The sequence below is a fragment of the Neopsephotus bourkii genome, unplaced genomic scaffold, assembly GCF_033783945.1.
Source record: "Neopsephotus bourkii isolate Nb327-2 ecotype Australia unplaced genomic scaffold, CSIRO-AGI_Nbou_v1 NB_1057, whole genome shotgun sequence".
NCBI lineage: Eukaryota > Metazoa > Chordata > Aves > Psittaciformes > Psittacidae > Neopsephotus > Neopsephotus bourkii.
The window spans coordinates 87,270-114,237 of record NW_026901546.1 but is presented as its reverse complement, the minus strand read 5'-3'; the positions used below and the strand labels follow the sequence as shown (position 1 = coordinate 114,237).

The following is a 26,968-nucleotide window of genomic DNA, read 5'->3' as shown; positions in this document are numbered from 1 at the left end:
AGCCTGCCACTACAAGGAGCTGAGGTGATTTCCGTACTGTTTGCTTTTGGGTGGATGTTTCACAGATGAGAAGGAAGAAAAAGTGTATTTCCTCATGCCTCTTAGCTGAACAGGCTCCTTGCTGTGTGTCCTCTGGGCAGTTTCCTGCTCTCCCGTGGCCAGTGCTGTGTCAGTGCCTTTCCCTTTGTGTGCCTGAAGAGCTGTTCATCCCAGTGCCACAGTTCCTGTCCAGCAAAGCAGATCTCAGTGTCACACAATACAGGAGCCAAACCTGCAGGAGGTAAAGCAGCAGCACGGCCAGCAGAGATGTGCTTGGCTGGTGGCATGGCAGTGGGCAGTAGTTCTCGTCTTAGTTTTACTGTCACCCTCACTGAGCCCATACCTTTCCTGTGAGGATCAGGAGGCCATAACGTTCACCCACAGATCAGGAGAGCAAAGTCAGCAGAGGGATCACATGAGTGGGATTTCCAGAGATGACCAGTCTTTGAAGAAGGTTTATATGGTCATTTTGTGTTAGATGTGGTCTTATTTTTTTCAAACTTTTTCCTTTCGTCCCTTCTTTAAGTAATGTCTTTCTCCAAGTTAAAAATCTCTTCTCACTCTTGTTAAAACAAGTGTGCTTAATATGTACAGTAAACTTTATTGGTTCTTCAGACAGTAATACATATGAAACTTTTCCAGTTTATCTGTATCTCTTTTTTAAAATTTATTTTTATTTTACAGCACTGTTTTTTACGTAGTTGGTTAAAATTAAGTATTTTGGTCATTAAGCCCTGAAATAACCATTAAAAAAAATCACTTGTTTGAAGGAAATTATTATCACCAAAACTGTGTTACTTCAGCTAGTACTTGGCCTTAAGAGGAATCTTTGATTTGATTTCCCTGATCTTGGGAAGTGTTGTCATTTGGTTTTGGACTCTCTTGTTCATTTCTGTTTGTATTTTTAAAGCTTTATCATCAACACAAAATAATGAAGGCAGTCTGTGAGGAGGGCAGTGCTGGCACCAAGCTGGCACCTTATTTTAATAAGCTACTAGTCATTCAGTTTAACAGGTTTTGTACTTATCAATATATAGGGTAGGATAAAAATAGATCTGTGCATTCATTTTTCTCCGTATTGTATATAGGAAACTTACAACCTTTCTTGCATTCATTGTGTATTCAAAGCTAAGTAGTGTTGTCCCAGAGTTACAGGTTCAGAGCTATACAAGTGGTCAGATGACAGGGAAAGACATCAAATATTCCTGTTACCACTAATGGAGAATGTCACAGAGCTGCCCGTGTTCCTTGTATTGCAGCAGTTTGCCTGTGAAGTCTTCAGACTGCCACAATAAATGGTATTGGCAACCAAGAGGAATTTAAAACGAGAAGTAAACAGTTAATTTCCAGGATTAAATAAAGAAATGCAGCTGTTCCATTGCTTTTACGGTAGCTAATAAGGGAACTGCTAGGTTTTTCTGAAGGGCATGATTACAGTGAAGCTGGCTTTTCCTCCAGCTTTGAGGCATGTGCTGTATCCCAGAGCTGTTGCAGTGAAATTCCTGGCGTGTACCTTCTTTCCTGTTATCTGCCTTCACGTTTAGAGACAAACTCAGCAAATGCACTCTAACTGTGGCAGATGAGCCAGTATATGAAATGTCCAGGTGTTAGTAACATAGCATTGCTGTGACAAGGAGGTGTTTAGAGTAGGACTATCTTTGGACATATTTGCATTTCTTTCTATGTTCTTCTGTACTTACCTGATGCTGCTACAGTTACGTTAGCCTGTTCTGCTGGTGAGGAGTTAAAAAATTCCAAAACCTTTAACAAAGACAGCACTAGAACAGACTGGAGGATCTTGCTTTCTTCTTACAGCTCACCTAGTGCAAACACCCTTTCTTCGTAGCATTCCCCCTTTCCCTCCCACTGTTCTACATGATGTTAAGTCAGTATTTTTTCCATGTGGATTTTTAAATCTGGAACTTATGATGACCTCAGAGCAGACATTAAAAAAAAATGTTAAATTGCTGGAAAGGTGCTTTATTAAAAGTTCGCAGTGGACAAATACTCTGTAGGGAACAGCTCCTTCAGTTTCTTTTCTGGTTACTGAAGCAAAAATTAAATTAATTCCTTTCATTTATTCTTACTCTTTCTTTTATTTTGTCTGTTAACTTTTCTTACTAAAAGAGGCAGGTTGCCTTTGGTATGCTTGATATTTGTAATAATTTTTATTTCTTACCAGCAACTAAAAATGGCAAAAGACTCCAAGCATTAAGAGCACTGTGTGTGTGTGTGTGTGTGTGTGTGAGATGTAAGATTTTGCTCTCTTTTGCCCGCTTACTAGCACTGGCAGTGCTGGATGGCTGCTTATTTTCATGTTCTGCATTTTTCCTATCAAATTACAGAAAATAAAAAAATGAAATTTTTGTGAACTTACTCAGCAGTCTTTTTGCCCTATGTTCACCCTTGCACTGCTTACCTGGAAAAAAGGGTTCAAAACTCTTGCATACAGTGGACATAATGTTTGGCATTAAAGAGGAAATTCCCAAGTTTTTCCTACAAATTGGAACATTCTCAAGACAAATTAATAACAGTGTCTCCTGCTGGTATTGGATGCCAAAGGAGAGGAAGGTACGAGAAATGTTCCAGATGAATCTGCTTGGACAGATGCATTTTCCTTTCACACCGTCCACTGGCAATGTATGTGCTGAGGAGTGACCGAAATTATAGGGAGGGTTTACAGTTCTTAAATTCTATTTGCTTATGTTTGCAAGGTGCAAAGGACTAAAAGGTTGCCTGACAAATATTGTGTGTTCATTTTGTTCTGATAGAAATACTGGCCATACGTTTTTCAATATCTGCAGTTGCAGAAGTGTTGAGAAGACCCTCTGAATTAAATACCATTTTCTGTTCTTGCAGGCAGCCATGCAATACACTTCATTAACTCAGACAACTATCTGAAAGAGTTTTCTGCCCTATCTCTGCTTGGGGAAGGCCCCTGTAGAACAGTAAGGTTTTGCTAGATAAAAATCTTACTCTTATTTCAACCTTAAACATTCTTAGCTGTTTATAGGAATTGAACTACTGATAGTTCACTTGTAGCATGTTTTTGAAGAGGGCTTGTTAAAGGCAGGAATTCAGTCTGCTAGGCAGGCTTTCAGGAGGTTCTCTTAAGGATGGTTTTTGCCAGGGGCAGAGTGGGGGTTTTCTTGGTAGGGATGCTTCATATGAACTGTTGTATTTATTTTGGGCATACTGTGCTTAAGTTGTTCCTTTCCCATGTTTTACCTGTTTAAAGCAAAGATCATGTAGGCTTTATTTCTCATAGGATACAAAGACCAGGTTTTGGTTCCTTCATGTATCATAATTTCTCTTTTGTTTGAATCTTTCTTGCCATCCTCTGGACTGGTTTCACTTAGCTCTGTTGAACTGATGATTGGAACTTCAGACACTGAAATGGCACACTTGGACCCTCTGTACCTCTAGTGTAATATTCTAGTGTTAGAGAAATCTGTTTCATGTACTTTTTAGAGCAGTCTTTTTTCTTTTTTTTTTTCCTATGATCATTTTGTTTATTAACATTCATTCTGAGATGTACTGATATGTTTTTCCTGCTACTCAAAGCAGCTTAGAATATATAGGAATATATAGAGAGAATATATAGAATATAGTTATAGCCCCAACTACTTCACCATTATGTACTTCACACTGGTGAATTTCATCCCACTTCTTCGAAACAGCTGTAAAGGTGATTCAGCTGTTCTTGCATAATGTCTCCATTCTGCTTTTTTTTTACACTAACATTGTTTAAGCAGCAAAATTCATCTGTATGCACAGGGATTTTGCACCATGATTGTTAGCAGAATGCCAGACTTAGCACTTACTTTAGAATCATAGAATCATAGAATAGTTAGGTTTAGAAAGGACCTTAAGATCATCAAGTTCCAACCCCCCTGCCATGAGCAGGGACACCTCGCTCTAAACCGTATCACCCAAGGCCTTATCCAACCTGGCCTTGAACACTGCCAGGGATGGAGCATTCACAACCTCCCTGGGCAACCTATTCCAGTGCCTCACCACCCTAACAGGAAAGAATTTCCTCGTTATATCCAATCTAAACTTCCCCTGTTTAAGTTTTAACCCATTACCCCTTACTTTAGCCTTGGAGGAACTCTTCTAGCAACCCTCCTGCATCCCAGTACTTCTGCTTCCAACATGGTGTATTTTGACAGCTCTTTATTTACTAGTTACTTACCCACTTAACATTTTTTCTCCTGCTGAACTAATGATTTCCTATTTCAGTATATATGTGCAGCAGTCTGTATTCCAGCTGTTTGAAAACTCCATGAGTCTCAGCAAGACATCATTTAGTCTGATGTGTCTTAGCTTTTGCAGATCTTCATTGATTTACTTTTGTTTGCCTCCATGACATTGATTATTCTTTCTAATGGTATTCTGAAGCTTTAGTTTTTGTACATAAGCACTGCATTTGTTACTCTTCAGTCAGATAACACATCAGTAGCTTGACCGAGCAGTTTTCAAACAGCCTAGCTGTACCTGTAAATATCTGTGCTAGTTCTTTCAGACTTCTGGGGTAAGTAGTATCCATGCTTCACACTCTTGCCCCCTTGGTTGTACATACTGAATCTCTTTTCATTTTTTTCTGCCAAGCTGATAGTGGTAATTTCCGTATCAGTGTGCAGCTGTCATCATTGCCATTGAAATTAGGGGCAGAAGTGTTTGTTACGTTTTTGCCTTGATGTAAATTCCACTAGACCAGATTGGAGCTGTGTGTGTATCCATACTGAAATCCAGTTTAACGCACTGGATATTGTTAGCTGACTGTGAGTAGTTAACTAAGAAAGTTGCTTTCTTGAAAGCGCATTTGGCACTAACAGATGCTCCTTTATTTCTTGTAGTGGGCTGTGTGCCTGGAGTTTCAACTTTTTCTTCTCCTTGACCATTTCAGTTAGTCTAATAAATGATACTGCTTCTACCAACTATTTCCTGTCTCGGTTCTCCATAGTCTACCATCATTTTGGGGCATCTCTGTTATTCCCAGTTAGCAGATAAATATGTCAGTACAGAGGGTTGAGTTAGGGCTGCCATGCCATCATGCTGGTATTCACTGTGTGTTTTTCTTGACCAGACTATTCATGTTGCCTACAGACTTCAGCTGTCAGGGGTTTGAGGCTCAGTTAACATAGGAAGTTTTGGGGGAAAAAATAGCTAGGAACTCTCATGGTGAAGTATTTCTAAAACCTCTCTGAAGTGATAGTATTTTTTCATTTTCTAGATCCCCCTTTCCCAGATGTAGAATTTGTTGCAGTAACAGGTTCTGCACCTTTGCTCAGACTTCGGAAAGCAGAAGATCAAAATGGACCAATCAGGTTTGTCTCTGTGCACTCTTCACCCTTTCAAAAAATATTCTGCAGATTGATGTTACTTACATATTGAAACTTTCTGTGGGAGTTAGATTAGTTTTGTTAGCAATGGGAGAAAACTTAGCTGTAGCTCCCAATTTCTTTTCCCTTAGCAGAGCAGTATTTGGTTTCAGAGTCTTCCCTGCTTTCTGGAGAAAAATTCTGTGTTTTATAATTATGTGTTTTCACTGTTGTTTTGTGGATTTTTTTTTTTGTGGGGTTTTGTTTTTTTTTTCACCTTTATCCACAGGGAAACCACAGTAGATTTTTATTGATGGATCCAAGCACAGCTCTACCCATGTGTGTTTTTTTTCCCAGCAAACTCATGCAGCATTACATTTGTTTTTTCTAAGAGCCAGAGAAAATGAGCAATATCTGTATTTATGCATATTCTGAAGTAGTGTTTTAATATTAATGTATTACTGCCAAAATATGATTTACAGCTTTCTAAGTGCTGTCGGTGATAGAAGGAAAAGGTAATTGTAATTCAACATTGCACTAGAACAGAAAATACTTGAAAGCTAATAACATTTCAGGATAGGATTGTCATAACAACCTAGTACTTAAATCTTTCTATGGTTGGATACTGCAGATAAAACATTTATTTGAGATGTCTGAAGACAAATTTGATTTTTATTTATTTTTTTTACAAGTATTGTCTGCCCTCTCATGCTTTAAACAGTAAAAAATCTTGTTTCAGGGGCTCATTTTTAAATGCCAATGATGTATTGTTTTATAGGTGAACTTATGCATTAGATGAGAGGAGCAAGATATAGCCTGCAGTAAGTCTCTTCTGAACATGAACGAACATGTGAAGTTAACATGTATGTTGGGAGAAGGAGCTCTGATCTGTGCTTGCATTGCTTTTGTTCAAAATGTGATGGAACACACAGAGAAATATTTCAGTACAAAAATCATTTCTGTTGGACATTGACAATAGAAAGCAGTTAAGACACTACAAATATGTGTGAAAAGACATTGTGAATTAATGAATGATTTATTAGTACATTGAAGTGAGAGCTAATGTTTACTTTTTTCGTTTCACTCTAGTTTTTATCAAGTCATTGTACTTCCTCTGGATTTGCAGAGCACCTTTATTTGTGATTCCTTTGCTGCTGCAACTTTCTTCAGTAACTCCACTGATGTTAAAGGATATGTGGCAGCTGAATTTCGAGCAAAGGATGTTGCTGATAACATGCCAATTTCTCTTGGAGACAGACATTACTATGGAAAATTCTATAATGCTCCTTTAAAGCTGGGAGAAGAGTATTGTGTGTTTTTAAGGGTAATAAGTGAGTGGAATAAGGTAATGCATGTTTTAAAACCTTTCCTTTACACCTGTTGAATGAAATGTTACTGGGAAAAGAAGAGGAAGATGTTACCTTTGTGTTAATTTTTTTCATGATGTTGCAGGGATCTTAGTTGACAGATTAAATGTGAAGGTCTTTAAATAACACTTGTAATTCCTTACAGATATTTATGTCATTGTAATGTTGGAGCAACTCTGAATGCCAAAAGGCAAACAATGGAAAAACCTAAAAATAAAGGGCCATCATAAATATTAGGATTGCAAATACCAAAAAGCTTTGGTTCCAAGCACTGCTTCTTTGAAATGGAACTTAAACCGGTGGCTCAAAGTACTGGTTTATCTTCAATTCTTATGCTCTTGTATTTTGTACAACTGTTGGTATTAAGGGGTTAAGAAATTCAGAATTATAAATTGAGGGTTGGTGGGTTTTGAGAATTTCTGAAAATCTGATTGCTTAAGTAACTGAATTTTGATTCAAAAGTTAATATTTAGAAGTCTGCTTTTTTAAAAAATCTGCTCTTTAATTGGCCCTCAATTATGAATACATGTGAAATCAGCATTTCTGTAATGTATTTTACTTGTGAATATATTCCCATTTGACACATTTCACATACAGACACATTTCTAATGTGTCTTTATCATAGACTCCTAACTAATGTTCTCATTTTTGTACTTCTGTTTTCTGGCATCCTCCAGAGTCCCTTCTGGCTCCACACCCTTTCATGCTGATAATGGTACAATTCATATCATACGTGCTGCAAAATTGTGGCTTGGTTGTGACTTTTTATTGCCATTATTTCTTAATATACCTTACATATTTTCTTTGTGGTAAGGGTGAGAAAATCAGTTTAGATAGAATTTTGTGGACACAGTTAAGGTAAGCTGTTCCCTTCCACAGAGTCCACATTCATTTATCCCTTGCTGAGATTTGGAGGCCCTCAGAAGGGTGTCTGCTGTGCAGTATTTATTTTTCAAGACTTAAAGTGCATGTTTCAGTTGTGCAGGACAATAAAATGTGTTAAAAGGCTGGTCAGATAATCTGATGAGATCATTGGGAATATACAAGGAAGAAGTTTGGAGGATAATGAAAATGCGAAGATGATAGAAATTACTATTTTTCGTATTGATTAATTTGGCAATCGGAATACAGGGATAATGGAGACCAGGGGAGGATTTGGGAACAAATCTAGAATCACAGAACAGTGAGGGTTGGAAAGGACCTGAAGATTATCTAGTTCCAACCCTCGTGCCATGGGCAGGGACACCTCACACTAAACCATGTCACCCAAGGCTTCGTCCAACCTGGCACTGAATTCTTAAATGAGAATTTACTGTCATTATCATGAAAACCTTACTTCAGTGGAACAGCTTGTCCTTTGTGTGGAAATGGCCTTCTCCATGAGGGACTACTTAAATAACTTGGATCCATCGGTTACCTATTTTAATCTCCAGTGATTACGTTATAGATTCCATGCTGTGCAGAGAGTCCAGGCTCATAGTGAAGGGCAAGAACTAAAAAACATCTTTGGAGTTTAAACTTACCTGACAATAATTTCTTTAGCATAGCTTTTGTTCAGTATCAGCATCAGGTTTTTTTTATCAAACAATTTATGCCTGTAACAGAAGTAAAAGCAGGACTGTGAAAGGTGGAGATGACATGCAGTCTTTTCAGGAAAAAAGCTGTGAGCTCTTTTGAAAATTGGAATCAAAGTGACTCTTACTGTGTGAAAAGCCTGCTAAAATTAGCCTAATAAAAAGTCATCTGAGAAAAGTGTATATGCCTGGCAAAATGTTTTCTTGTTTCTGCAGAACTCTTTCAAGTGTACAGATGTGGAAGGAAAGGTTCTATCTTCAATTTAGATAACTGCGAATATCCAGAGACTAGAGCCAGCCTTTCATCAAAGCTCTATTTCTAATTCTGTCTTTGTAGTTTATAATCTTACAGACCAGCTAGAGGCTGCTATCAGGGGAATAATAAATTCTACTCCAAATAGCAATAAAATACAGTGTGTTGTGGATGGCTGCTTTCCATGGGGTGTTAATGAATTCTTTTCATGAGAAACAGTGATTTTTATGTTTTCATTTTCAGGTGAGAACACAGTCCTGTGCCATTTGGGCACAAATTAAAAGTAAGTCCATTTTTCCTTCAATGAGAAAACAGAAGTTGTCATGGCTGTGCTTGGCAGCGTGATCTAATAGTTGCTGTGGCTGTTTCTAAATTTGCCATTAATTGTGGTTGACTGTGAGGACTGGAAAGGTTAGTGGCAGAAAATATGCAAACATTTGCCTTGCCTAACAAAGGAAGTGGCACCACTAGAGTCCCTAAAGACTAAATTGTGCTTTTGAGTTGGAAGACTTGCAAATCAGAGTTTGGAAATGCAGTGACATTGAAGAGTGTGACAGTACTTTGGAATGAGACTGAATCATGTGGTGTATGGAGGGCTTGAGGTGCATCTCCTCCCCTGTTCACAAAACCCATGTCTGACTATTGCTATTACTGATCTGGTGACAGTTGTGGGTTTTTTTCTAGGTTTCTTTTTGTTGTTTATTGTTGTTGCTTAGTTCATTTACCACCACACTGTATAATATATATATTATATTCTAAATATAATTTAGGTAGTTTGTGGTTGTGGAGACTTGGCTGTAATAAAGGATTCCCTAGGTTTCAGGGCTCTATTGCTAGAACTGTAGGCAAGAGGTCTGGAAAGACAGAAAACTGTCCCCTTCTGAATTTGTAATTTTTCTGCTTACAGAGCATCATCAGAGGCTTCCTTGTGTGTAGGTGGATTTTGGGTTTGGGATTAAAAGAATGGCCATTAGAAGATGGGAGCAGGCCAGACCAGGCCTTTGGCTTTCTATTGTAAATCTGTTTGCCTTTATATTGAATATACTTCTAGGCAGTGTCCTTGGCCTAATGTAATTCTGGAGCTGGAGAGGATGAAAGGTTCTTCTTGATTCACTGGATCCTTTGAGAAGTATTTCTTAATTCACATTGTATGGAAGGAAAATCTGTACATAAATCTAAACCAAATGGTAATGTTTCAGATGGTGTCTAGACAAAGCTACATTGTATGATAAATCGTCATAGACAGTGGTAGGAAGCTGTTAAAAGCACACTTCTGTCACAAATAAGTAAAATGCATTTTGAGGATTTTTCACCACATACATAATAATGTTTAGGGAAGACAGTTTTTTCATTTTTATAGGCATCTGACATCTGCTCTAGAGATGCATAACTTCTGTATGGAAACTGGTGTTACAGTGATACGAGAACAAGTATAACTTTTACCAAAATCGAACATGCCTTTAAGATGAGCAGTCTCCTTGTAGGGTCCTTGTCTGAAATTCTTTATTTTACTGTACTTACAGTAAATTTACAGGTGTGGTGCTACACAGATACAAGCCTTGCTTCACTGAGCAGTGCTAGGGAAGGATGGTAAACTGGTGAGGTCCTCCTTTAGGCTTTGTGTGACATTTTTTGCTTCAGATCAATTGTTGAGGGTGCTTTGGGTGCATGCCCAATCAGTTTTGTGCCTGTACATTCAGATGAGCCAAAAAATAATTCAAGTAACAGAAGTTACTTTCCTGATATTCAGGCGCTTAGATTCATATTTGGACATATACAGCAATTTCACTGAAAAAATGCTGCTCTTTTGAGAATTTGAATTTTTGATAAAGTATTAAATACCCGTGCTTGCAGGATTTAACAGCAAGTGGAGTTATGGAATCTTGCAGAAATAAGATCCAGCATTCTAGATGTCTGTGGGAAGCCCAGTAAGGAATAGGTAACCTTTGACTAATGCTGAAAATGGAATAGAGGTGGCTGGAAGGGATTGATTGAGTTCCTGTCTTCTCAAGTTACCTTTAACAGTACTTCTGAGTAATTCTGGTTTTGACAGCAAATCACAGTTAGCCTTCTGTTCTATCCCTGTGTGACTTCTGATATTATGGGCTTGGGTAAAGCTGTTGATGCCAGGTTTATTTCTATTCTGTCACTTGGAAAAAAGTATAAATAAATAAAAGAATGAGGAGGAGAAGTCTTACCTAGATTGCACAAATTTTAAAGGAAATCCGTTGAGCCATTTAATAAAGCACTAGGATTTTCTGGTACCAGAGACCACTTTGGAATATGATTTAGACTGAAATTGCCAGTGATGAGAGGGAAAAATGTTGACATCAAGTATCTGAAATGTAAAAAAAGAAAAAGGAAAGAAAGGAAAAGACAGGAAACTGAGGAATGGAGAATCATAGAATCACAGAATAGTTAGGGTAGAGTAGTTATAAGTGTAATTACTTTTGAGAAATACAGCATTTTAATCCTACTTCCTCAACTGGATGGTAACTACTAGATAGTCAGCTCCATTATTACTTGTCTGAGCAGTCAGTCCAGCATCTGGGTTTTGTTAAGAGTACTGTAGCTTTGAGCAGACTCAGTTACGGGACAGAAGCTACACTATTTGGTATTTGTTTGAATTGTTTAATATTTTCTTTCAGATTTAGCACCGACTCCACAATACATGACTGCTGTTGGATTAGGGTCAGTTGCTGCTGTCTGCCTTATACTGTTTCTGACATTCTCAGTGGCTCGGTATGTATTGTTATTAACTCCAATTCTATAGTCCTCCTGCACAAGGCTTACGTGGTTTTTTTGCCTATCTGCTTGGTTTAGGCTTATTAGAAACTATTATCATATTAGAAACTATTATCATATTAGAAGCTATTATCAAAAGTTCCTTCAGTGGCGCTAGCGCTGCCATTGCTTAAACTGATGCCCTCTGTACTTTTCGTATATTAGGAACCAATTTCTAGTCTTCTGGACTTTATTCAAAAGGCCTGAAAGGACAAGTTTTCAGTAGCAGTTGATCTTGAACACAATAAAGGACACAATAAAAACATGTTAGAATATGAATTGATTTATTTTTGTTTCATGATCCTTCATGCTGTAACTTTTAACTTTCTTTCAAAGGTAAGACAAATATGTGCCTATAAGTAACTGTGAGTGTCTGTATGTGTAAAATCTCTTGCCTATGAAGTACCTCTTTGACTTTAAAGTACGTGTTTTGTTTTAATATGAAGACCACTCTTGGGAGCTGGGAAGTATAGAACAATGGTCAGTTAAGATTTTTATTTGGCATTCTAAAATAGAAGGAGCTAGTCTTCTACAGGGCTGGAGAAAGTAGAATTATTTGGATTGTTTGTAGTTGTCTAAATTTCAAATCAGTTCTTACAATCTAGATTCCAAACTAAAGATTCCACGGTGTCTGTCTTTTTGTAATTAAAGAGAGGGATCTCAGGGTTGCCTTGGCAATAGGATCCAGTGGTAACTTGAGCTTGCAGTCTTGATTTTTTTAAGTTTTTTAGAAAAACATTGTCAGATTCAGTTTTGACATGTGAGGCAGAAGGACCATTAACTAACTGCCTTTGTGTCTAAACCAGCACGCCTGGCAGAAGGAGGGCTTGTTGCAGGAGGAAGGGCATCCCTGGGCTGTCCTGGTCTGAAAGGCTCTTCAGTTATTACAGTTTCTCTTGTAAAAATGCATCAGAGGTATAGAAATACTTGATGCTAATTGGTGTTAAATCAATTAGCATCACAGTGATTGGAAGGCTATTTAAGATAATAGTACTAGAAGATTCATGTGTGAGTCTAAACTACTTGTGAGTGAGTGCAGAGAAAATTAGGTACTGAACTTCCATTTCAGTCTTCTTTTAGAAGGAGAGCAAAAAAAGACCCATACTCAGGGAGCTGAGTACATTGAGTATATTTGACAGGAGTCATGCTGTAACGTAGTGTAATGTTTGGGGGATGTGACTTGGTAATTCCAACAAGTATCTTTCTGGCCCATGTTCCCCTGTACAGAAAAATTCTTGAATCTGTTTGCCCATTTTAGAGAACATCAGGCAGAATCCTTTGCAGAAATTAAAGCTGCCCCATCTCAATAGGATTCAGAGAAGGGAAATTCCAGATGTTAGACATGGAATTCACAGTGCTCACAAGTAGATGTAATCTTGATAAATAAAAAATACTTTTAGTTTTAAATAAGCTTCAGTTTCATGCATTTCTGATTAAGAACATAATTTGAAAAAAACATGCAAAGTCAGCCTTTTGCCCTGTTCAGTTGTAAAGCCATGGGCCTGTTTCAGGCAGTGTACTCCAAGAAGGATGTGGCCCATCAGGAGAAAGAGACAGAGGAACTCAACAAGAGAGAGATGAGATCTTTCTGTTTCTGATCTTTCTGACCTAGCTGCGACTAGAATAATGTGCTGGTAGGTTCCCTAGCCTGGCAGAGAAGGGACCGCCAAAACACATGATAAACAAGTATACAAAAAGCCATTATAGAAAAGACCAACTTCCTCCTGTCCATATTTCCTGTGATACGTGTACCATCCATGAGCATTAAACCTGTGTGCTTCTGAACAGTAGGAGGAGGGGCATGGGAACAGATTGCTGTGAATGCTGTGAGACTTTGGCTTCTGGAAGTCTGCAAGAGTAGCTTAAACACAGTCAGGAATGACACAGCTACAGCTGGGCTTGCCATGGCGTCAGGTGAATGGTCTTGGGTTATTTCTTGGCATCCCTGTAAGCTTTCCTGTTCTGCAGCTTCTGTCACAGAAAACTTCTGTATTCATCAGCTTGCCACATGTCTGCCACCTCAGGGGTTATATTACCACAGTGGGACAGATTGTGAATTCCTACTACGATGGTTGCTGGCAGCAGTTTTAACTGTTCCTCAGTGAGTAGAAGTCTGACACTGGATTCACAAAATGCGCAGCCTGACTATTGACGTCCTTAGATATTGCGAATTTTTTCACTAAAAAAAGCAGTAGCCTGTAGTTGTTATTATTAAGGTGCTTTGTCACATACTCACTTGCTTCATTCCTCTTAAAACTTAAGCTTTCTGGAGATCTGCACTGGACATGAGTGTTGTCAATGCCAAGGGTAACGTAGGTCAGGTAGTGATCAGACCCTATGAGAATGCTTCCTACCCATCTTGCAGTAGTTGTAATATTCAAAATTGATACCAGCAACCTTAGGTCTTCAGAAAACTTCAGAAACTCTGTTGTTTATCTCATCATTCTGAATGATGCAAATTCTCTGTCAGGTCAAGACTTGAGTTTTGAATGTTTTTTAACTGTTTTATTTTGACTGGGTTTTTTTCTCTTTCTCCAGCTCTTATCTCCACAACACAGTGAGCTCCCCACCTGCTGCTTTAGCCTGCGAGGCTGTGTATTTATCTGCCACAATGGACACGGCACAAATGGGGATTACATCGTCATTCCTAGAGACTGAAAATGTCTCTCTTCTCTGATGTGTTAGCCTGTGAAGTCAGCATAGAGAAAATGCGCTCTTCTTGCTAAAGCCAGCACCTGTTGAACGTAGATGTATCTGCATAGCATATAGATACTATAGCATGGGCAGTTAAAATGTGTGTTACTGGAAGTGAGATATTTATTGTCTCCCTTTTTTCCAGTTGGTGTGGTATGTGAATCTTCCCTCACAAACAGGCTTGTGTCAGGGACATTATCATGCATCCCGTGTGTTGGCCAAAGGCTTTCAGCTATTCCAGCCACATAATGGAATAATGCCTGATAATGAGTGTCTGTATTGTACTTTATTACATGAATAATCCCCTGATCCATTTGAGACTGTTGTGAGGATCAACTGCTACTTCACATACCTTACGACACATAAACTGGTCCATTATGAGAAAAAGCACAGATCAACGCTTATGTCAGATAAAGTGCCAATTGTATTTCCAAGTATAAAGGTAGGTGTTCATCAGTCACTTACGAGTAATGGTACTTCAGTAATAAGTACAGCGTTGTTAGCCATAAAATTGTCACATTCAAACAGTGTCAGCAACAAATATGTTCCAGAGGCATTGCAATCATTGCTCATAGCAATTAGCAATAATTGCAAATAATATACCAATCTATAAAACTGCAGTTTACCAAAAAGTTGAGTAGCCTTAATGGCATGTGAAGCTAATTTAAGTAAGGAGCTACCTGTGTTAAATGCAATTTTGTTAATCTCTGTTCTATAATTACTTCTGAGTAGAGTCATTAAATCATTATCTGGTTAATGAGCTGGTGTGTAACATCTGGTTAGAGTCACTTAATAAAGTACAATTAACCAATTTCCTATGGCGTATTCCCAGTTAATATTTTCTCCTTCTGTAAGAAAGAATCAAATCCCTTTGATTATTTCCACTCCTGATCAGAAGTTGCTTTGAGATATATTAGCAAAATCATTCTGTTAACTGATGAACTAAAGAAGCAAGAGTTTTGGTTTTTACTTAGGTTTTTTTTCATTTTTATTTCCAAGTTATGTTTTGTGTTTTTTCTGTTTGAATATTAATAATCATACCCATTTTTGGAATTCTGAGTGTTCCTGTTTCCTGCTGGCTTTATAATTTTAGACTGGTTGTGTAATTCCCTTTTTGGTGTGTTAAAAGGGTATTTTAAAGCGTAACAGCAGACTTCATAGCAGAGAGGAATTACAATCAAAGTTACATGAGAGAATTTTTTAACTGCTGTGTCTATCTGGGGGTTCTTTCTCAGATCTGGGCAGATACAGTTTCTGTTATCCAGCATTTCTACTGCTTACTAATTCTTCCTTCAAGTTCAGAAGTTTTCTGTAGTTAGTAACTGAGTAAGAACACCTTTATCTATGTTAGTGGTTAAGGGTTGATAATATTTTCCTTTGCTGATTGAGAAAGAACAGCTTAACTGTTCATACTGGGCTACTGTTACTTTTTTGGTTTGTTTTGTTTCCCCTGTGGGATTCATTCTCACACATTCTGCTCATAATTTCCTTTCTCAATTGAATAGGTTGCCAAGGTTTGGCATAGCGGCACAAACTGCACCACTTCATTCTGGTTTATTCTCCTGCTGGTCCTGAAATAAATTTCATTAACAGCTGTTACTGAGTAAGGGAGAGCTGGAGAGGAAAGGAATGATTTGAAGAGACAGACATGACATCTTCTGTTAAAGAAAACTTCTTTCACCTTTTACTAAGACCAGCAGTGTTCCAGTACATTATGCAGGACCAGGAGCAGAAAGTCCATCTTGTCAGTAGGTGTAGTTGGAAAGTTAGAGGTCTTCATGTAACCTTCAACAAGCGATTTCTTTTCTGTGTGACTCTTCCTTACCTAGCTTGTCTTTTTATAATGTAAAGTTTTCAGAGCAAGGTTTCTTCTTAACAAATACCGACACTTCTGCTTGGGCTTACATGACATATGCAATGACTTGTTAGATCATCTCTGCACAGTAGAGCAGTGCAGCATACGGTATTATTCAATAATACCCACCCAGGAAGAGACTGATAAGGGAGAAGCAGTGAGGTAGGACTCCCTGCCATCTTAAGTTCTCCAAAATAGCTAATATCCTGTAAGTTTTCCTCTTCCCCTATGCAAGTTTCCCCCTCCTTTGTCACTCTTACTAGACTCACTCTGACTGTGAGCCTGTCTTCATCTGTCATATACTTACCTTTCTTCCATCTACATCTGTTTCAGTTTAATGTGGGAAGCGTAGAGAAATAATTTAGCCTTGTGCTCCTCAGATAATTGTTCAGATGTTAGTTCATTTGTTGTAGTCCTTCTCTTTCAGAAACATTGCTCTATTGCTCCCAAGCTTTCCAATTAAAAATTCTTTTTAAGGGAAAGTAAAAAGATTCAAACAGGAAATTAAGAAGTAGCTAGATTAGAAAAAGGTTGTTAAAACTCCTACTTAGAAGAACTATCGTAGGACCAGACAAAATGCACAATACAAAATTATAGTGGCTGTAGTTAAAAGTACCGTTGTAGAAACAGGCTAGTACAGTGAAATTGTACAGCTAATGAAGGCAGGTTTTCTGACATTGCATTCATTGTGATAGAAAGAGTGTCACTGCACATACAAACTTTTAGATTTCTGATTTACAAAAATACTTCTTAGGAAAAGATAATCCTAATAGGTGCCACTTTGAATGGGGCTTTGGAATTAGAAGTGTGTCTTTAGGGGTACTTTTGTTGCTCAGGCTTATAATCCTTATGCACTTCATGGAATGATCTAGTGGCTCTGTATTTTACACATAGCATCCTGCCAAACGAAGTGCAACATTGACATAATCACACCCTCACAGTTTGAGAAATTATAGTCATTTCTCATGATCCTTCACTGCTGTTCCTTAACACTGAAATTCTCCTTTTTCTTCCAACGTTTTTTGCTCTGCTTCCTCAGGTATGTCACACCCAAGCCTAGTAAGGTAAAGCCAACTTTAGCTGGTCTGCCTCTCCTTCTGATCTGTACCCATTCATGGAGCTATATTGAGAAACTGGTTTAGCTACACACCAGTGTCTGCATTATCTCTGAAGTGTTTTTGTCTATAGAGGAAACAGGAAATTGTTAGCCATGGCTAACAATTCTGTTTAAGCTTAAGTCAAACAATTTTTTATCTTTTATTTTCTAATAGTGAGATAACATTCAGATTACTGTAAAAATCCAGCATTTATGCATGTAATTGTAATGGTGTGTCAAATGAAAAACCTTTTATTGTAAAATACACTGTCTACTACATGTCACTAATGGGTCCTTTAAATCTTTGGTGAGATTTCTTTGTTCTGGGCATGATAGAAACAGCCAGAAGCTATCCAGGCTTGTTTTGTTTGTTTCGGTATTTATAGTCACAATCAGTTGTATGTACGGGGCCAGATCTGAGGGCTAGTATGCTCCTTGTTTCTACACATAGTCTCAGATTTAACTGTTCTTAGTCACCGTTCCTTTTTCTCAGGTCTTGTACTATTTTGCAGAGCCATTTCATATTTGGCAGCATTCAGTCAGAGAACAGCGTGAGTGGGCAGATCCGTGCTCTCTAGTTCAGATGTAAGTATTTCTGTTCCTAGTAACAGCATTGCTAGGAAGTTACGAAAGTGTCTGAAAAATCTAGGGCCTAAGGATGACTTTCTGAGAGGACTGTGAAATCAGTTGATGATCTCAGTACTGAGCTTTAATGGAAAGGGACAAGTGTCAGCGTTGCAAAAGCACACCTCCACAACTGTAGTTCCTGGCAGCATGAGAAATGGGTCTATGAACAGCAGAGACACTCATTCCTTTCGGCTGTGTCAGAGATGAGATGACAGTATCTGTGGTATGGTTATTATGGAATTATTTTTATTTTGAGGCTAAACAAAAATGGCACCTTTACAGTCACAATAAAAAGGGGGACCTGCTTTGAAGTTATTGCCTTCTCTCCTTCCCCAAATGTTTGTATTTTTTCCAGAAATACTGCTTTTGTTCCTGTAGTCTTGATGAATAAGGTAGTGTGAACTTTTGTATGTTTTCCCACCTAGAGGCAGCACAATTGATGTACTTCAGTTGCAGTTTATATTTTATGTTCCTTGGTGCCCTTGTTGGATCACCACGTTGTGAAAAACTATAAAATTATATATGAATAATGTATGTGTGTGTATGTCTATGTAGTTTGTTCTGTTTCTTCTGTTTCACTTAAGAAGTAACTGAAAATACAGTCAGAATTTGACAGCAAGGGTGGGGAAGTTCAGTTTCTGCCCCCAAGAGTAAAAAAAGATTAATAAAGTGAGAGCAACAGAGAAAGGATTACAGAAGTAAAGTCAGTTCTTAATAGCAGGTTAATTTCTAAAGGCCTGCATTTTCCTGAGCATCTTTTAGCCTGTAATGTTTTAGCTTGAGTTTCAAGACAATTCATATGAAAGTCTCTCCTGCAGACATCCTGGGAGAAGTGAAAAGAGAGCAGAGTGGATTGCAGTAGTCTGATGAAGTTGTTCCAGGCTAATGAGCTATGCCAATACACTGGATAAAGACTTGACGTAACAAGAACATAGCGGTGGTCTAAGTCAGTTCTCAGCTTTTTCTTTTAGCTGTATAAAATAACCTACACAGTTTCGCTTTTGGCTCATGAAGATGTGTCGTTTTGCATTCCTGTGAATTCTGACCTGCTCCAGGTATGTTATTTCCATGTGTACAATTGGCCAGTCCTTTCCTAGAACCTGGAATAGGGTTATTCAGGCACACAGAAGCAGAGCTAAGTGAATGTGGAATGACAAATGAGTAGCAACTGTAAACAGAGATTTCTCAGCAGTGCTTCAACAGCAGTTCATTTTTACAATATTCCAGTCTCTTACTGGGAAATGAATAAAATGTGATTATTATGTGATTATGCAGCATGATTTAGAATAGTGATTTGTGGCTACATGAAATCTGGCTCCTTCCAGTTCTGTTAAATACTACCTTACCCATTTTATTCTTCATGGCTTTTAATCTGCCAGATCTTAATTTTTATTACAATAAACAGGCTCAAAATTGAACATACATCCAGATATTCTGAGGAATTCCACTTTCTGCTGCAGATTTTCATTAAATTCCCTTGAAACTGCAGAATTACTCAGGTTCTCACCTCATGGCACTTCTTTCTAAATGTAGTGCAATGGTGTATGCTTACATGGGTTCCAAATTTTCTCTTACATTTTAACTCAAGCCATAAAGTGAGAACAGAGAGACAAATAACATTGTGCGTTTTCACAGAGATTGAAAGGAGTAGCTGTAAGAAGGATCCCTAGTATGGCCACAGCAATACCCAAAGATTCTTCAGCAGTACTATTATTTATCCGCTTTCTACGCAGGTCAGTGTGAAGCAAGGTAGGTGGGAATTTCCAGGTGCACATTGCCTTTGTGGGACTTTCCTTTTCTTGTTCAAAGGTGAAATTTCATCCTTTTTTTTTTGTTTGTTTGTTTTTTGTTTTTTTTTTTTTGTTTTGTGTTGTTTTGTTTTGTTTTATTTTTTTGTTAGGTCTCACCAGATTTTTTCTGTTGTTCAGTCCAACAGCATTTGAGATTATGTAGTTAGGATCCTGCTGATCCGTTCTGTTTTCTGCTGGGATTCCTGGGAGTTTGCTTTTTCATCCCACATCCCGATAATTACCACAGCAGGGCTGATTCATGTCTTTCAAACAGACCAGAATGTTTGAACAGATTTTCATGTTTTGGCTTTGGACATTTTGCAGTGAAAAGCTATGCCATCTTTTACAAGGTGTAACAAGTGTTTCTTTATCCCATAATATGGTTATAATAATAATTCAAGCGCCCATTCTGGCTTTGACCAGATTCATCCTCCAAAACAAAAGGCAAAGTTCATGCATTGAAAAGGATTGCATTTAGAGTGACAAAGTAAGTCTTCAAAGACAGTGACTTTGTAATCACAGAAGTGATGAACCCAGAATACTTTGTAGAGTACCAGCAAGCAAGAATACTACTGTAGTATGATCCAGTTTATTACCATTTAGATTTCACTTTGTTCTGCTTTTATCCATAAACATGTCCCAGCAGATGATAGTAAATCAGTATGGTGGTGAAATACTTTTGGCTCTGGGTGTTTTATCTGGTACCTGGCATTTCCTTTCCCAGATATTTTCCTTGTAAGTCTGCCTTGGGTATTGAGTAATAGCTTCCTGTGTTTAGTCATACCCTGAAGCGCTCTTTCTGGATGGATAAAGTATCTGAAATCAGGATATGGTTCTCCATCAGAGTAATGGCCTGGTGAAAATTGTTGGAAGTGCTATGGTACAGTGTGTGGAAGCTGCAATACCTAAAAGAATCCCTATTTCACAGCTGGCCCTCCACACTGCGTATCAGGTGCCCTTTTTTTTTTTTTAATTTTTTTTAAATCTCCATTTCCTTTTGAAAATCTTAGCTCTGCAGTCTCTAAGAACCTGGAGTGCTTACCCTGAATTACACTCCTATATCCCTTTCCACTGTTAAGGTATGCTTTACTGCGATTGGCTACATGCCAAGATTCAGAATCGTGGAGTCATAAAATCTCTCAAGTTGAAAGGGACTCATAAGGATCATCAAGTCCAACTCCCTGCTCCTTACAGGATTGCCTAAAACTAGACCATATGGTTAAAAGTGTCATCAAGATGCTCCTTAAACTCTGACAGGCTTTATGCCAAGACCACTTCCCTGGGGAGCCTGTTCCGGTGACCAACCACCCTCTCAGTGAAGAATCTTTCCTAATGTCCCATCTGAACTTCCTCTGACGCAGATTCATCCTATTTGCTTGTGTCTATTGGTGGTCACCAGAGAGAGGTCAGCACCTCCCCCTCCACTGACCCCTGCTGCCCTAATTTGTGTGCTTTGGTCACTGTCCAAGTTTGTGTTAGCTGAATTCTGCATTGCTTATGATAACTGTTTCACAGTTTCACCATTTTCTAAAGAAAAGAGCTTGTTACAAATTCCCTCCATTTTCCCATAATAATGTCTTTGCCTGCAGGCACATCCAAGAAAAATAGGAATCACAAAGTCAGCAAGTTTGATGAAAGCAGGTAGCTGAGAAAAACTAGAGTCCAGCCTGTATTTTTGTCAGATACCAGAGAGTCCATTGTACAAGTAAAGGGTGTTACAAATGCTCTGTCCATGCTGTAGAAACATGCAATACAGAAAAATCCATTGCACAGTCAATTTTCTCTCTCTTGCATGTAAGCAGGGGCAAAAAGCTTTTACTGCTTAGTATGTGATTAGTCTCCTGTGCCTGCTAAGAGCTAGCTCATTTAACAGCAATGCTCAAGTTCTGTTAGAAATTCAGGTCAACTGAAAGGTACAAATCCAAGGAAAACCAGGCTTGGCTGAGCCCAGTGTTCACAGATCTGCTTGTAATCTGAACTCTTTCAGCATGCCTGCAGGCTGTTTTCTGCAGAGAAATTTAAACAATTACTGAGTAGTGGTTTTTTTCAATACTCATTTGCAGTCTGTTAATTCTTAAAACCTGTTATGAGCATCAGAAAGCCAGTGAAGCTGAAAGTGGCTGTCACAGAGAATCACAGAAGTGTTTTTCACTAGAAAAGAGCAGTGACATTCTCCAAACTCATCTCTCTGAATTGAAGAGGAAAAAAAATAATCAATGCAACTGCAAGCTTTCCTTAAGTACGTCTTATGTGAGAGCTGCTGGTCCAGAATGATGACCTGTAAGCAGAAGAGATTACAGGCAGACTCAGGCTTCATTGAAGTACGTGGTTACCCAATACTCTGGTATTCTGCAAAAGATGAACACGGCACAAACATCCAGGAAGCATGCATAGAATGTTTACAAGCCAAATCTCAGTGTTCATATGAATAGAGAAAGAGATAGGTTTATGCAGATGTGCTGTAATGAAGTGATCAGTGTAGAACATCTTAAATGTGAAGCAAGATTCAATTAGCTTTGAGTTTCAGACTTTTACAGTGAGCTTTGAAAGATGGCCTTTAACCATTCTCTTTATGCCACATTCATTCTCTTACACATTTATATTCTTTGCAGAAGTGTGCCGAGTCTGCAGGTACCTATGTCTCTAACGCTCTGTATTAGAGGCTGCTGATTACGTGTCCTAATGTATGTTAGCTGCAATTTAGCACTGGTTTTGCAGCTTGTAGTTTATATGCTAATTCCTCTGCTGCCTGGCTCTAGCAAAACTTTGCTGATTTTAATGAGAAATGAGTAATCTAGGAGTCTTCACTTCAGTCTTAGGCTTTCTCACAGCTGTAGAGATCTGGCTACCAGCTGCTGGGAAATCACAGGCTGCAGATACAAGTCTTGAAACTGCAGAAGCAGCATGTTTCTTTCCAGCCATCCTGAGTGCAAATGACTATAATCAGTCCTTGTTTTTCCAAGTAAACAAGCAGCTTTCAAAATTGATATAAATCTCTCTTCCTGCCTTTGACATCCTTAAACAAACATACTGTTCTTTGACTTTCACTTTGTTACCTTTTTATCTTGTACTCATTTTCTCCTGCAAGTTACATTTATTTCCCTTTGTCTTTTTCCCAATGAAGTCAACATCCTATGGGAGCGTATGACACTTGTTTCCCTTTTTGTAAGGAGGGGGGGAGTGATGACTCCTTTCTGTTGGGGGAAAACAAAAATCATCAGTTACCCCCTAGGCAATACACTGTATTTAAAAGGTTTTTGAGCTAGAGACAAGGATTTCAAATGTGCTTGCTGTGACACTTGCTCTTTTTGCACCGCTCCTTTTATATTTCAAATCAAGGCAGAAAATGGGCATGGATACACTTTGAATTTGGAACTTTATGTACAGCAGCAGGACCAGAGAGGGAAAAAAGTGCCTGTTAATGTAATTTCAGTCCTTATCTTCCAGTCTGATACTAACAAAACTTTGCTGATTCTTCATGATAAATGATTGATCTAAGAAAAATTCCTAGGGAGGGTTGATAATTAAGAAGTGCAGGGAAGAGGCAAACTGTCCCAAACTGCTTCAGATCACCATCCCCAAAGAATTGCCTCTTTCGCTGATGGAATTTTGCAAAGGAATTGCTTCCTCTACTGCCAGTCAGTCATTGGATCTGCCTTTATCATGATTCCTTGCAGACTCTTAGGATGCTTACCATCACATTTAAGAATGCATTTTTTGGAATCACAGGATCTGCTGCTTACCTAGCCTGCGCATTTCACCATGGCACTCTTAACAGATTTTCTGTCTCAAGACTCATGGCTTTTTATCTGTCTAGTGTCTTTGGCAGAAAGAGTTATCAGATACTTGCTTTTGAGCTCGTCTTCACCAGTAGATTTTTAACCAAGTCATCAGCAAATGAAGTGTGGAGCAAATGACAGAATCACTCTGTTCGCTCCAGTTGAGGCTGCCAAAGGCTGCCTTACAGACAGCAACTTTCGTATGTGTCAGTAGAGAAGCATTACCACACTTAGAATTTAGAGAATCGACTAAATAAAGAGGAAGTGGCCTGACACTGTTAGAGGAGTTCTTTTGTGTAATTGTTGAGCTTTTTGAGAAAAACAGTGTTGTTGTTAAGACTGAACATTTCTGTCCAAATAGGTCACTTCCTGACCGAAGATTGAAGATGTGCTGGTTTTTTGAAGCTGCAGTTTTGCTATGACTGGCTGAGGGAGAGTCCTTGTCTCCTAACATTGTTAGATTTCCTTAGAGTAGCCTGTGTGCTTCCCTTCTCACTTTCCTTTGGGGAAAAAAAAAACCCACCAAACGATTAAGAAGGAAAACAATAAGGTAGACAAGATCTTAAGATACTGCTGAAGTAAATTAGGGTTTGCTACAAGGCAGTGCTGGTAAGTTTTACTTGGAAGGTTAAGACTGCGTCATGTACCTTTAGCAAGAGGAGAGCCTCAGTGGTTTTAATGTGGGACTTGGATACCTGTTTGTGGTCAGGGTTTGTGCATTTGGTTATGCTACTCTGCATGACTGGGGCGCAGGCACCCCTTTGAATCATTTGTGGATTCATCCATTTGAAAAATATTGATAAAAAACATATATTTTGAGAGGCTTTTAAAACAAATACCAAGGTTTGTTCAATTAATTAAACCACACAGTTTTGCTTTAAAAAAGTAAGAAACATAGATGGTCTGGACAAACTGTGTTTTTAGGCATTGCTGAGTTCACTTCTGTATTTGTTTTTAAACTGCTGCTGCTTCTTTGTACTCTGGAGAAATCTTGTCCCTACCCAATGATCTTTCCTCCCTTTGTACAAAAACCCTATAACGTCTCCTCTGCTGGTTAGCTGGGATTAATTATCCTATGCTGCATCTCAGTGTGATGAAGAACCTTGTCTCTGGTTCTGAATATAGATAGTTATCTTACTCCCACGCTTGTCAATCTATTCCTGCCTTCATTATCTGTTCTTTATATATCTTTTTTCTGAAGAACTCAAAACACTTTTCCATAAGAAAGCACGAGGATCAGAGACATTAGGGGTTGTACTGGCTGCTGCAGGGTGAATTAGTAAAAACACAAAAGTGGAACAGTTGTAGTCTGACTGTCAGTTTTGTACCATGAGCATTGATTTAGACAAAGCTATCCCATTTTTTCTTGATTCCTGTCTTTCATAACTTAGGAGGTGATTCTGCCAAATGTGCTTATCTGTGACCAAGACCTGGTTTTCAGTGGCATGATACAGGTTGGGTTTATTTTATATTATATTGGTGAATGAGGTTACATAAAGTCTTGCTAATTACAAGGGTATTTCACATGGATTTTTAGCCACCTGTGTGTTCATGATTAAAGCAATACATTTTGAGAGTAGGTGGAAAATAGCAATATACCATGCTCTAAGAATTAATGCACTGTTTTTGATCTGTTTGGTGAAAATTATTTGTGTAAATATTACACTGAAGGGTATTATGCCTATGAAAAAATATTAAAATGCTGTGTACTCTGTAGCTGTGTGCCTGATATTTGTTCCGGGCAAGAGGAGGAGGTCATAGGCATCTGCTACATCTGTTAGCTTATTCACATAAAGAAACGACAAGTAGAACAACCTGTCTGTATTCTGTAAACGTGGTGTCGACAGCAGGCAGTGTTACCTGTGCAGTTCTGCCTAGCCATGACGTGCTCTTTGCAGTTTCTGTTGCATTAAGTTGAATACCAGATAAACCCATATTAGCTTGGTTTCTACAACTTCAAAGGGTAGTGGGAGGCTGAACAGGACAGTACTTGCTGTGGGACTTCACTGAAGTTATCTGCTAGCATGTGGTACATGGTGACAGATGCAGAGACTAAAATATCAGAAGCACCTACTAGCAGAGCCTTAAGCTTTGAGCGTATGTTTAGGACCTGAATACTGTGGCTACTGCAAGACAAATGTCTGAAGCTTCTTTGGGCCCAAGACAGAGTAAGGACAATAAATGCAGCTGAATTTAATGAAACTTAATTTTTTCCTTTCTCCTGCTTTATGAGGAATGCCTCACTGACAACTGCAAAACAGTGCTAAGCTGCAGCTGACAGTCATCTTTTTGGTCCACAGCAACATCACTGATGGAAAATATATTTTCTAGGGGAAAGGACAATTACCACTGAAGGAAACTTTGGAGAGAGGCCAGGGTAAAGAAAACTATCACAAGAATATGAGTAAGGAGGGGAATGACTTGCACAGGAGGCAAAGAAAGCAGACAGAATCTGGGAAGACATGAACGCACCACTTCTGCTTTTCGTGCTGTTTTCTGCAATATCCATCCTCATTGTGGCCCATTGTAGCCAACAGTGTGTAGTTGTCAGTTTGAGGAGAGAGCCAGACAGGTCATTTGCAAGTCAGCAGCATGTGTGTAGTGATTGCAGCATCATGGTTGCTCAGGGTGTGCTGGTGGGGGGAAGCTGGAAGCAGGAGAAATTACATTTCCTGAGCAAAATGTTTACATACAGAGAAAAAATGTGCAGTGGGAGGAGCGGGGACAGCTCAAGTAGGTTTTGGGTTAGAGCTCAGATCATAGTATCCCCTGAACACATCGGGATTTATTTTTTTCCCTCCCAGAAATATGGGAAGTTTGCTTCTGACTTATATTTTGCAAAGCTGAGGGGGGAAGCAGGTGCCAGTAGATATCTTTCTAACTTGGTTGTTCAGGCCTCCATCAAAAGTCAGATCTCCTCTTGTCTCATTGAAAGCAGGAACTTCAGCTTAAATTTCTTCCCTTGCAGAAGGCCCTGAATACTATGATCTTAGCCACTTTCATATTAACTGTAGAAAGTGCACCCCCACCCGGAAACTTGTGTTTCAGTGCTTTCCATGCTAAGCTCCTTCAATCACTGAATCAATGGATGGTTTGGTTTGGAAGGGACCTTAAAGATCGTTTAGTTCTGTCCTGCCATGGACTGGGACACCTTCCACTAGACCCAGTTGCTCCAAGCCACGTCCAACCTGGACTTGAGCACTTCAGGAATGGGTCACCCACACCTCTGGGCAGCCTGTTCATTGCCTCAGCAACCTCGCAATCCCTTTTGCAATTTTCCTTTAAGGAAACAAGGCTTTCTGCTGCTTTTGCGCTTTTTTAATTTTCTCTTTTTTTTCTTTTTTTACCAAGCAGTGTGTTTGTGCCATTTTTATACTCAAGCACACAGCCAGTGCTTGTGCTCTGGCAATCTGCAGGTATAAGCACAGCCATGATCTGAACTTGGGCAGGAATTGCATACCTGCTGCGTGGTCAAGCCTGTGCTGGGAAGACTAGCTGCAGTCTCTGACTCCCATGGGACCAGTGTCTTGTTGTGTTCCCATGTAGAACTCCACCACTCCATCCATTTTGCAGCTGGCACTGTAGCCCTGTCCCCTTACACAGCTCTAGTAAAAAAGTTTTGTTAAGAACATTGTTAAGTAAGTTCAAATAAGCTGTCTTGAAATAAGTGCTGAAACAAAACTACTGAAACAAAGTACCTCCTCTGGTGTAAGAAGAACCCTATGAAATTCAACAAGAACAAGTTTAAGGTCTTGCACCTGGGTAAATACAATCCACGAGTGCAGA

At 38.8% G+C, this 26,968-nt stretch overlaps 1 protein-coding gene across 12 annotated transcripts in view; it reads left to right on the top strand.

Annotated features, from left to right (window-relative positions):
• SUSD1 (sushi domain containing 1) overlaps positions 1-14,170 on the top strand; it is a 43,628-nt gene extending 29,458 nt beyond the window's left edge. For 8 of the 12 annotated variants that reach the window (XM_061361239.1, XM_061361237.1, XM_061361246.1 and 5 more), the window contains 5 exons: positions 5,276-5,369; positions 6,453-6,708; positions 8,801-8,840; positions 11,206-11,299; positions 13,880-14,170. In XM_061361239.1, coding sequence (XP_061217223.1) covers positions 5,276-5,369; positions 6,453-6,708; positions 8,801-8,840; positions 11,206-11,299; positions 13,880-14,018 — 623 coding nt within the window. In that variant the 3' untranslated portion in view covers positions 14,019-14,170. Of the gene's footprint in view, positions 1-5,275; positions 5,370-6,452; positions 6,709-7,407; positions 7,892-8,800; positions 8,841-11,205; positions 11,300-13,879 lie in introns of those variants that run through there. The other 4 variants (XM_061361242.1, XM_061361236.1, XM_061361240.1 and 1 more) reach the window with 4 other exon arrangements.
• The last annotated feature ends 12,798 nt before the right edge of the window (positions 14,171-26,968 follow it).